The sequence below is a fragment of the Triticum aestivum genome, chromosome 4D (genome assembly GCF_018294505.1).
Source record: "Triticum aestivum cultivar Chinese Spring chromosome 4D, IWGSC CS RefSeq v2.1, whole genome shotgun sequence".
NCBI lineage: Eukaryota > Viridiplantae > Streptophyta > Magnoliopsida > Poales > Poaceae > Triticum > Triticum aestivum.
Genome location: NC_057805.1, coordinates 374,786,562 through 374,799,152, shown reverse-complemented (window position 1 = coordinate 374,799,152; position 12,591 = coordinate 374,786,562). Strand labels below are relative to the sequence as shown.

The 12,591-nt window shown below is 47.3% G+C and overlaps 1 protein-coding gene across 1 annotated transcript; it reads right to left on the bottom strand.

Annotated features, from left to right (window-relative positions):
• Positions 1-9,291: 9,291 nt before the first annotated feature.
• Positions 9,292-11,861, bottom strand: LOC123098010 (uncharacterized). The gene is made up of 6 exons (XM_044519876.1): positions 11,482-11,861; positions 11,280-11,383; positions 11,011-11,179; positions 10,781-10,903; positions 10,590-10,682; positions 9,292-10,500 (listed from the first exon to the last, which is right to left on the bottom strand). Exons 1-6 carry the CDS (start codon positions 11,656-11,658, stop codon positions 9,544-9,546), a joined length of 1,623 nt encoding a protein of 540 aa, XP_044375811.1. The 5' UTR covers positions 11,659-11,861; the 3' UTR covers positions 9,292-9,543.
• Between the last annotated feature and the right edge of the window lie 730 nt (positions 11,862-12,591).

Here is a 12,591-nt window from a genome sequence, read left to right as displayed (position 1 = left end):
ATATATGCGGTATCTACCTGCCGTTCCAAGTAAATTTGTATGTGCCAAAATCTAAACCTTCAAATGCAATTCTGTTTTGTATGCTCGAATAGCTCATGTATCAACTAGGGATGTCTGTATCTTCCATACTAGGCGGGTTATTCTCAAGAGGAGTGAACTCCGCTCCTCACTCACGAGAAAATGGTTGGTCACCGGGATGCCCAGTCCCTTGCTTTATGCAAATCAAATCAAAATAATTGCAAACAAAACTCCCCCGGGACTCTTGTTAGTTGGAGGCACTCGTTGTTTCGAGCAAGCCATGGATTGATGCTTGTTGGTGGAGGGGGAGTATAAACTTTACCATTCTGTTTGGGAACCGCCTATAATGTGTATAGCATGGAAGATATCGAGATCTCTCGGTTGTTATGTTGACAACGAAAGTATGCCGCTCAAAATATTATTTATCTCTATTTCAAAATCGAGCTCTGGCACCTCTACAAATCCCGCTTCCCTCTGCGAAGGGCCTATCTATTTATTTTTATGCTGAGTCATCACCCTCTTATTAAAAAGCACCAGCTGGAGAGCACCGCTGTCATTTGCATCCATTACTATTAATTTATATTGGGTATGACTATGACTGGATCTCTTTTACCATGAATTACAATGTTTAGTCAGTCCTTGATCTTCAAAGGTGCTCTGCATTTATGTTTTGCGGTCTCAGAAAGGGCTAGCGAGATACCATCTTGTTATATCATATTATTATTATTTTGAGAAAGTGTTGTCATCCGAGATTTATTATTATTGCTCGCTAGTTGATTATGCCATTGATATGAGTAAACATGAGACCTAAGTGTTATTGTGAATATGGTTAGTCATAATCTTTGCTGGAAACTTGAATGCTGGCTCTACATATTTACAACAACAAGAGCAAACAGAGTTTGTAAAAGTTTTTCTTTATCACTTTCAGTTTATCAACTGAATTGCTTGAGGACAAGCAAAGGTTTAAGCTTGGGCGAGTTGATACGTCTCCGTCGTATCTACTTTTCCAAACACTTTTGCCCTTGTTTTGGACTCTAACTTGCATGATTTGAATGGAACTAACCCGGACTGACGCTATTTTCAGCAGAATTGCCATGGTGTTATTTTTGTGCAGAAATAAAAGTTCTCGGAATAACCTGAAACTTCACGGAGATTATTTTTGGAAATAATAAAAAATACTGGCGAAAGAATCAAGGCCAGGGGGCCCACACCCTGTCCACGAGGGTGGGGGGGGCACCCCCTGCCTCGTGCGCCCCCTGGAGCTCCACCGACCTCAACTCCAACTCTATATATTCACGTTCGGGGAGAAAAAAATCATAGAGAAGAATTCATCGCGTTTTACGATACGGAGCCGCCGCCAAGCCCTAATCTCTCTCGGGAGGGCTGATCTGGAGTCCGTTCGGGGCTCCGGAGAGGGGAATCCGTCGCCATCGTCATCATCAACCATCCTCCATCACCAATTTCATGATGCTCACCGTCGTGCGTGAGTAATTCCATCTTAGGCTTGCTGGACGGTGATGGGTTGGATGAGATTTATCATGTAATCGAGTTAGTTTTGTTAGGGTTTGATCCCTAGTATCCACTATGTTCTGAGATTGATGTTGCTATGACTTTGCTATGCTTAATGCTTGTCACTAGGGCCCGAGTGCCATGATTTCAGATCTGAACCTATTATGTTTTCATGAATATATGTGAGTTCTTGATCCTATCTTGCAAGTCATTAGTCACCTACTATGTGTTATGATCCGGCAACCCCGAAGTGACAATAATCGGGGCCACTCCCGGTGATGACCGTAGTTTGAGGAGTTCATGTATTCACTATGTGTTAATGCTTCGGTCCGGGACTCTATTAAAAGGAGGCCTTAATATCCCTTAGTTTCCATTAGGACCCCGCTGCCACGGGAGGGTAGGACAAAAGATGGCATGCAAGTTCTTTTCCATAAGCATGTATGACTATATTCGGAATACATGCCTACATTACATTGATGAATTGGAGCTAGTTCTGTGTCACCCTATGTTATAACTGTTGCATGAATAATCGCATCCGACATAATTCTCCATCACCAATCCAATGCCTACGAGCTTTTCACATATTGTTCTTTGCTTATTTACTTTTCTGTTGTTGTTGTTACAATCACGACAAAACTATCACTTTACATTTGCTACCGTTATCGTTACTTCCATACTACTTTGCTACTAAATACTTTGCTGCAGATATTAAGTTATCCGGGTGTGGTTGAATTGACAACTCAACTGCTAATACTTGAGAATATTCTTTGGCTCCCCTTGTGTCGAATAAATAAATTTGGGTTGAATACTCTACCCTCGAAAACTGTTGCGACCCCCTGAAGGAAATATGCCCTAGAGGCAATAATAAAGTTATTATTTATTTCCTTATATCATGATAAATGTTTATTATTCATGCTAGAATTGTATTAACCGAAAACATGATACATGTGTGAATACATAGACAAACAGAGTGTCACTAGTATGCCTCTACTTGACTAGCTCGTTAATCAAAGATGGTTATGTTTCCTAGCCATAGACATGAGTTGTCATTTGATTAACGGGATCACATCATTAGGAGAATGATGTGATTGACTTGACCCATTCCGTTAGCTTAGCACTCGATCGTTTAGTATGTTGCTATTGCTTTCTTCATGACTTATACATGTTCCTATGACTATGAGATTATGCAACTCCCGTTTACCGGAGGAACACTTTGTGTGCTACCAAACGTCACAACGTAACTGGGTGATTATAAAGGTGCTCTACAGGTGTCTCCGAAGGTACTTGTTGGGTTGGCGTATTTCGAGATTAGGATTTGTCACTCCGATTGTCGGAGAGGTATCTCTGGGCCCACTCGGTAATGCACATCACTTAAGCCTTGCAAACATTGCAACTAATGAGTTTGTTGCGAGATGATGTATTACGGAACAGGTAAAGAGACTTGCCGGTAACGAGATTGAACTAGGTATTAAGATACCGACGATCGAATCTCGGGCAAGTAACATACCGATGACAAAGGGAACAACGTATGTTGTTAAGCGGTTTGACCGATAAAGATCTTCGTAGAATATGTGGGAGCCAATATGGGCATCCAGGTCCCGCTATTGGTTATTGACCGGAGACGTGTCTCAGTCATGTCTACATAGTTCTCGAACCCGTAGGGTCCGCACGCTTAACGTTACGATGACAGTTTTATTATGAGTTTATGAGTTTTGATGTACCGAAGGAGTTCGGAGTCCCGGATGAGATCGGGGACATGACGAGGAGTCTCGAAATGGTCGAGACGTAAAGATCGATATATTGGACGACTATATTCGGACATCGGAAAGGTTCCGAGTGATTCGGGTATTTTTCGGAGTACCGGAGAGTTACGGGAATTCGTATTGGGCCTTAATGGGCCATACGGGAAAGGAGAGAAAGGCCCCAAAGGGTGGCCGCACCCCTCCCCATGGACTAGTCCGAATTGGACTAGGGAGGGGGGGCGCAGTAGGACTCCCCCCTTGGCGCGCCCTCCTCCTAGGCCGGCCGCCTCCCCCCTTGCTCCTTTATATACGGGGGCAGGGGGCACCCCATAGACACAACAATTGATCTATTGATCTCTTAGCCGTGTGCGGTGCCCCCTCCATCATATTACACCTCGATAATATCGTAGCGGTGCTTAGGCGAAGCCCTGCGTCGGTAGAACATCATCATCGTCACCACGCCGTCGTGCTGACGAAACTCTCTCTCAACACTCGGCTGGATCGGAGTTCGAGGGACGTCATCGAGCTGAACGTGTGCTGAACTCGGAGGTGCCGTACGTTCGGTACTTGATCGGTCGGATCGTGAAGACGTACGACTACACCAACCGCATTGTGTTAACGCTTCCGCTTTCGGTCTACGAGGGTACGTGGACAACACTCTCCCCTCTCGTTGCTATGCATCACCATGATCTTGCGTGTGCGTAGGAAATTTTTGAAATTACTACGTTCCCCAACACCCCCTATACTTGTAGGTTATCAGTACCTAGAGTTGACACTCTTCCAAACCCACTTTCATCAATATAATCATCATAAATAGGAGGCATGTTATCATCGTAATAACTTTGCTCATCAAAACTTGGGGAACTAGAAATATCATCTTCAAACATAGCATCCCCAAGCTTATGGCTTTGCATATCATTAGCATCACGGATATTCATAGCAAACATACTAACAACATTGCAACCATGCTCATCAGTAAAAAAAATTAGGGCAAACATTTTATTGACTTCTTCTTCTAACACTTTGGCACAATTTTCTGATCCATCGTTTTCAAGAAAGACATTATAAAGATGAATTATATGTGGCAACCTCAATTCTATTTTTTTGTAATTTTCTTCTATAAAAAAACTAGTGATAAAATATGAAACTAAAAGATTCGATTGCAAGACCTAAAGATATACCCTCAAGCACTCACCTCCCCGGCAACGACGCCAGAAAAGAGCTTGATGTCTACTACACAACCTTCTTGTAGACTCTTGTTGGGCCTCCAAGCGCAGAGTTTTGTAGGACAGTAGCAATTTTCCCTCAAGTGGATGACCTAAGGTTTATCAATCCGTGGGAGGCGTAGGATAAAGATGGTCTCTCTCAAACAACCCTGTAACCAAATACAAGAAATCTCTTGTGTCCCCAACACACCCAATACAATGGCAAATTGTATAGGTGCACTGGTTCGGCGAAGAGATGGTGATACAAGTGTAGTATGGATAGTAGATATAGGTTTTTGTATAATCTTAAAACTATATAAACAGTAAGGTAGCAAGTAAAAAAAGTGAGCAAAAACGGTATTGCAATACTTGAAAACAAGGCCTAGGGTTCATACTTTTACTACTGCAAAATCTCTCAACAATGATAACATAATTTAATCATATGGCAATCCCTCAACGTGCAACAAAGAATCACTCCAAAGTTTCTATCGGAGAATGTAGGACGAAAACATGCATCAACCCCTATGCATAGATTACCCCAATGTCACCTCGGGAATCCGCGAGTTGAGTGCCAAAACATACATCAAGTGAATCAATACAACACCCCATTGTCACCACGGGTATCCACATGCAAGACATACATTAAATGTTCTCAAATCCAATACTCAATCCAACATAACAAAACCTCAAAGAGCAAGACTCAATTCATCACAAGAAGGTAGAGAGGGAAGAACACCATAAGTTCCAAATATATTAACAAAACTCGTGGTACATCAAAATCATGCCAAATCAAGAACACGGGAGAGAGGGCTCAAACACATAGCTACTGTTACATACCCTTAGCCCCGAGGGTGAACTACTCCCCCCTCGTCATGGAGACCTCCGGGATGATGAAGAAGGCCTGTGGTGATGATTTCCCCCTCCGGCAGGGTGCCGGAACAGGGTCCCGATTGGTTTTTCGTGGCTACAGAAGCTTGCGGCGATGGAACTTCTCATCTAGGGTTCTTTCTGGGGGTTTGGGTATTTATAGGAATTTTTGGCGTAGGTTTCACGTCAAGGGGGTCCACGAGGCAGCGGCAAGCTCGCTCGCCCCTCCCGGGGGGGTAGGGCGCGCCTAGTGAGCTTGTGGATTCCTCGTGAGGCTGCTGGCCCTCCCACGAAGCTTCGGGGTTCTCTTTTGTTCGCCAAAAAATCAGCAAAAAGTTTCAGCCCAATCCGAGAACTTTTATTTCTGCACAAAAAGTGACACCAAGGTAGTTCTGCTGAAAATAGCGTCAGTCCGGGTTAGTTCTAATCGAATCATACCAAAACCATATAAAATTGTTATAAACATGGCATGAATACTTCATAAATTATAGATACGTTGGAGACGTATCAGCCACCTCCGTGCGGCTGCTATGGCTTCATTTACTCCTCGTTGCCGGAGGACAATATGATATCCTTCTCTAGGAGGAGCCGACCACCGTGTAGGTCAATGGCCCCAGATAACGCCGGCGGCAGCGTCAAGATTCAGACCCGGGAGGAGATCCGAAGCCGCCACCTGCCAGCGTGGAGAACCTCGACTTTGGAAACATCCGATGAGCAAAGAGGAGAGGATATGCGGGAAGCAAAGATGGAGAGGTGGTGATTGTCGGAGACAAAGAGGAGCAGAGAGGTTTTGTGGTGTGGATGAAGCCTCGCTTAAATGGTCGCGGTTAGGCAAACCGGCGGGCACCTCACTTCAATCCGGCGCATCGACCGGAATTGGCTTCTCGATCGCCGTGTTGGCGTTGAAGCGATGTCGCCCCCTCGTCCGGTCGCGTCACTCTAACCGACAACAATGCCCTGTGGAGAAACGTCCGCTCTACAGCGGGTTGACCGGTATAAATGTGTGGCGACCGCTTCGCGCGGTGAGTGTTTTTGGTGGGAGAGGACTTTGGGGTGGGACCGGGGTGCCAGACAAGTATGTCGCGACGGTCCAGACGCTCGCAAAGCTTCTTCTGATTTGCGTCCGGTTTGCGGGATTTCGGACAAGCGGATGCGTCGCAGACACACCTCGGTCCTCATGTTTGATGGTTCAAGAAGATATACGGGTGGATTGCAATATAATTAAGCGATGACGTATTCCTCGAGGCTATTACCTCAAATCACCAGGCAAATCGAGCAGCATCGGTTGCTTGCAGGTGCCAAATCGAGCAGCGTCGGTTCGTGCAGCCAGTCTCCCAGGCTCCAGCTCACCATCACAAATGCGTGCTTCATGACTGAAAAACCAGCAGAATTGTGTGCATTGCAACAGAAACAATTCTCCTAAATACTTAAAAGTGCAGGTACACTTTCTCGGGCTTCCGAGCGCACGCTGATAGACCGAACGATGCAACAGATTGATTCCAGATTTGGTAAACTGTCCACCCACTTATTCTATATATGGAAAGGTTCTTCAACTACAGTGCGTTGATTTTTCTTCACCTAGTCCGACCAACCGTGTCAACCCAGCGATGACGTAACGTGCATTAGTTCTGATACAAGAAAATTCAAAAAACTATAACTTTCACACCGCGTGTCGGAATGATGATCCGTTTTCACCGCTGGGTTCCTCGTGACGAGATCTTCAAAGTTTGATCTCATATGAATATGTTTTGATGATTTTTTAAAAAGCAATTTTGATGCTAGATGAGGCAAGTTTATGCTAAACATGAGCAACTTCGATGCTAGAAGAATTGCACCATGTGTATAAGTGAATTCGTCTAGTAGCCTCCTACTTAGTTGTGTGCAATAGGTAATAGGTGGTTACATAGTTTCATTGCCTACCATACTGTGAAAGTTGCTCACCGTAAAGTGAGAAGTTGTCTAACATGATTTCATAGTTGTCTGCCTCAGAAACCAAGTTGCCTACATCGCTACGAAGCTTCCTACGAGTGATCCGTAATTGCCTAAAATACTATGAAAGTTGTCCATCAGGGGACCTAAGTTGCCAATGCTACTGAGCGCATGGTTGTTGGCTAATCAGGTCGCAGGTGTTAGATGAGAAGTTGCATAGGGGGTTATCAGAAGTTTCATAGTGGGGCGGATCAGACAATTGCCTACAAACCTACACAAATTCCTAATTTTTGGTCGAGTTGTCTACAAAAATCATTGAAATCTTCAGACATAATGATGGAAAACACACATGAGTGGGCTAGTCAGGTCGTGGCAAGCTTTTCAAAACTAAACTCCACATGTATATCTTTCTTTAATATTTTTAAAAGCAACTTTGATGCTAGATGCGACAAATTTAGTGCTAAACAGAAGCAACTTCACTCCATTAGAAACAATTAATTAGCAATAATAAGAATCTAACTAATGATACAAAACAACTTCGAAACAGAGGTAGATAACATCACAACTTTCCTTCTACAAGAGACAACTTTAGTGCTAAAAGCAGGCGACTTCACTACGTTCTGTGTCCTAGTTAATTTTGTCTAATTTTCTCCTAACTTCCTCACTAGTACCTCTAAGTTGCCTATTGTTCATGCTAGTATGTCGTTGTTTTTAAATTGCCTATAATACTATGAAGTCATCAACCGGTGATGCTCTTGTATCTACTATTGCTAGTTATGGTAGGCAACATGATGGTGAATCTTGGCCACTTCGGAATATTTGTACGCAACTTAGAAAACAATGATAAATAACTTCATAGTATTGTAGGCAACTATTTTGGAAAGTTGGGCAAATGTTAAACAATTGTAGGCAACTAATTACAAATAGCAGGCAACTATACATCAATGGTAGGCAATTTATAGCATTTATAGGCAATTGAACATCAAGTGTAGGAACTGACCATCAACAATAGGCAATTTAGCAGTCATGATATGCAAGTTGAGATAATTTTAGCAAAATTCATAGATACACATAGTGCAGTGAATTGCTTTGTATGTAGCACTAAAGTTGCTTTTTGTTTCGTGTGATTTTTCTCATTTTTTGCACAAACCAATCTAATAGTCAGTCCTACTAGGCTGAAAAGAAAAGGTGCTTCCCTATAACACTATAGTTGCCTCCATTGCACCCAAAGTTGCCTTTGAAAAAAAGTTTGACGAAACCTACTTATATAGGATCTAGTTTTGAAGAACTCGTCGTTAGAAACCTGGCGGTGAAAACGGAAATGAATTTCGATGCTTGAATAAAAAATTATGGCTTTTACAACTTTTTGAACCCTAAATAAATGCACGTGTGACAGGATTTAGGCTGATTCCATCGATAACCATGTGCCTACGGGGTGGTCAAACAATTTCTTTTTCTAGTGTAGACAGTTGTACACAAGAACATGTAATTACTCCCACCGTTTCTTTTTAGTATGCATATAAGATTTGATGAAAGTCAAACTTTATTTGCTTTGACTAAGTTTATAGAAAAAATATCAAGATTCATAATTTTAAATCAATATTGTTAGATCTTGCAAATAATTTCATACTATATAGCTTTAGTATTATAGATGTTGGTATTTTTTCTACAGTTTTGCTAGAACTCATCTAGATGAGATATAGTTTGGTCTCATTCACTTTTTATAGCCATTAGATGTGATGCTATAAGATGCGTGTGTGCTGACGTGGGTTGTATCTGTTTTTGTTTTCAAGGTGAATGAGACCAAATTATATCTCATCTAAATGAGTTCTAGGCACTCACTTTTTTTTACAAAGTTGATCAAACTTTATAAAGTTTGACTCTGACCAAATCTTATATACAGACTAAAAACAGAGGGAATACAATATACGATTGTGTGCTCTAGACAACAAACGAGTGCCGCGGCTCTCTCTAGCCGCGTCCAACAATTCTGCATCTAGGGAACCTATCTCATCTCGGCCTCAAGAACACACGCTAAACTCCTCCCATTGCAGGACAAAACAAAACAATGGACAATTACTCACATGTCAATGAGTCAATGACCCTCACTTCCTATGTACAAAAAAATTCAGCGTCGTACCCCACGACCGATTTCCCCAGGCAGTCCGGGAAACCACCGCCGCGCCGGCCTGCCGCCGAGGCCGTTTCCGGCGTCCCATTTTCCAGTCGACCCAAGTCTGAACTGACGAGTGTACTGCTGTACCAGACTGATCTCATCTCCTGGTGCGCACCGAGATGGCCCTCCTGTCCGGCGTCAGGGGCACGCGCCCCGGCCCGGGGGCGGCGGAGCCGTACACCTGCTCCTGGAGCACCCGCGCGTCGGTGCCCATCCTGCGCACCTCCTCGTGCCGCGCGATGTGCTTGTTGCCGCCCTCCAGCGCAGACGTGATCCTCCCGTACGGCGCGCGGGCCACGAACGCCGAGCTCTCGTACGCGCCGCCGTTGCTGGCCGCGTCGGCCACGGGGCTCCTTCTGTACGGAGGGGCTCTGTACTGGCCGGGCTGCTCCTGGGCCTCGCGGTGCGCGCCCCCGCCGGCGTGCTCCGAGGCGTACCTCCTGTGCGCCGGCCGCGCGTCTTCCGAGCCGCTGGGCACGCTGTCCTGGAACTCCGAGCGCCGCGCGCCGTGCGTGTTGCCGCCGCCGCCATCCATCCCCATTGCGGACACCGTCCTCCTGTTGTGTTGCCGTTGCAGCTGCGGAGTCCAGACGAGGTCCTCCACGACATCGTCGTCCTCTCCGTCGCTCCGGTCGAACACAATGCTCTTCCCCTTCGGCGGTGACGGCGCGTCCCGTGCTGGTGCGTCCGACCATACCGAGGAGACCGTGCTCTTGTCGCTCCACGACGGTGACGGCGACGGAGACGGAGGCTTCTGGGGCCTCCCCGGCGGCCGCGTCTCCCGCTCGGTTGCTCCAGAACTCTGCAAAGGATGGACCTTATCGTGCCCGCGGCCGCCGCCTCTCGGTCCCTTCCCCTGCGACTCCGTCCGGGACAGCTCCACGGCCGCCCGGGCAGCCATGGCAGCGAACGACGCTGACTCGAACGCTGCCTCCGCCGCCATCCTGACATCGTCGTACTTCTTGGATTCCCTCGACGCCTTCTCCTCTGCTCTCTGCCGGGCAAGGTTCGGCCGGCTCATGTTATCATCGGCAAGCCTCTGTCTCCTCTGCACCTGTCACACATTGAATTTCTCACCATTTAGATTACAAATGGGAATGCCTGGTGATCATTTGCCCGATGACATGACACTGACGGACTGACCTCGGAAGTTTCGGTCCTGACCTCAAACTGTTCGACAGATTTCCCAGCCGGCGCCGGCGCCGGCACGTTCTTGGCTTGTTCACTCTGCTTACTCTGCATCACATTACCGCCATAACATTATGTCAGCTGACTCACGAGACAGAATCACAAAACTCGCATGAACAAGACGAGTCGTGCAGGCTGCAACCAACCTGATGAACCTCTCCCGGGCTGTCGGGGAAGTCGAGCAAGATGCCGTTCTCGGCGGCGATCTCCCTGGCCAACCTCCTCTGCTGCTCCGCGCTCGCCTTCTGGCCAGATAACCTCTGCACTAACTGCAACAGCACCAACCCTCTTAAATCCCAGCTCCGGTCCACCACCACCACCACCCGGCGACAGTTGGCGAGGCGGCACGTGAAGCAGCTGGAGCAGACGAACCTACCGTGGGATTGACGACGACCTGGGAGCCCTCCTTGGCCGCCCTCTCGAATTCCCGGCCGAACTTGCTTGCCAGGATGGCGCGCGCGTCCAGCAGCTCCGGCAGCTCGCCGCAGCGCGCCGACGCGAAAATCAGCCCCGCCGCCGCCGCCTTGATCTCCTCGCCGCACTCTCTGAATGTCGTCGAATAATCAACAAATTAGAATCTCGCGCGTACGCACAGAAGGAGGCGGCGTCAGAGGAGAAACCAAGAGAGCAGGAACGTGGAAGTACTTGGGCTTCTCCAGCTGGGCGGAGTGCTCGACGAGGATCTTGCAGTAGTGCTCGATGATGTCGAGCCCCTCCAGCATGCTGTCCTCCTCCATGACCTGCTCCGCCTGCGCAGCAGCACACGCCGTTCGGTGTTGGTACAGCAAGGGGAATTTGATGATGAGGGACAGGGACTTGTATTGTAGTATGGCGGAGGTGCACGTACCCTGGCGAGAGCGCGGTCGAGGTGGCCAATGGAGAGGAGCTGCGCGACGTCGCCGCGCGCAATGGAGCGGCGGCCGAGGCGGGGCCGGCGGACGACGGCGAGGCGCGCGACGGCGAGCTTGACGAGGGACTTGAGCTTGGCGGTCTGCTTGGAGGTGCTCTTGGTGAAGAACCCCATGGCCTGCTAGTTCGCCTTGGCGCGGGAGCTGGACGACCGGTGGGCGATGGGTCGTCTCTTTCTCTCCCCCGTCTTCCTTATATTGCGCAGACCAATGGCAGGCGAGGAAGAGAAGAGAAGAAGACGAAGGCGAGGGGGCGATGGATCGTTTCTTGTGGACTACGGAGTCTGGACTGTGATGTGCTGTGTGGTCTTGTGTTTTGGGGAATAGGGTAGGGTAGGATCCAAAGTCCCACCCCGGCACGAGGTCGGAGTAACTGCACTCCGTGAACGAACGTGCGTGCTACGAGTACGAGCGGGCCTGGTCAAACGAACTGACGAAAAAGTTACATGGAAAAGCGCCTGCAGAGGAGAATATCAAAAGAGTTACCCGGGAACCCAAAGGTGGAAGTAGATCGTGGTCACAAGTTATTAGCGCGGCCTATTCGTATGGACGCTACTATTCCACGCAGTCACAGTAGTAGTCAACTTGGCCGGTGAAAATACATGTTCGTATGTCCACATCTCACCTGCTGTGCTGCGATTCAGAGTTTACTTTGGCAAGTCTCCTGATGATTTTACCGCGCAAAAAAAAGTCTCTTGATGATTTTGGTTTTGCCATTGGGGGAACAAATGAACCTTCTTGGAATCGATTATTTTCAGCTGCAAAAGGTCTAACCAACCAACCACTAGCCATGCCATAATAGAACGCCACCGTGGCATCGGCATCGTCTACGGGCGCCTTGCCGGGTGGGTGATGCCTTGCTTACCAACGCCACCGTGACATCGTCTACGGCCGCCGAGTGATGCCTTGCTTACTACTCCTTCCCTAATCAGTCTCAGATAATTTATTCAGGAGTACTCTTTATTCAGTATCGTTCGTTCGGCTGCGATCCCGTGCCACCGTGGGTCCATGGGACAGGGTGTAAAGCCGGACGGACACTCCGAGCATGT

Bases quoted from the DNA above. Each gene is read 5' to 3' on its own strand.
- LOC123098010 (XM_044519876.1), bottom strand. From the start codon at position 11,658: ATGGGGTTCTTCACCAAGAGCACCTCCAAGCAGACCGCCAAGCTCAAG. The intron at 11,180-11,279 runs GTACTTCCACGT...GACGACATTCAG, and splicing joins GCCCAGCTGGAGAAGCCCAA to AGAGTGCGGCGAGGAGATCA. The intron at 10,904-11,010 runs GTAGGTTCGTCT...GTGCTGTTGCAG, and splicing joins AGGTCGTCGTCAATCCCACG to TTAGTGCAGAGGTTATCTGG.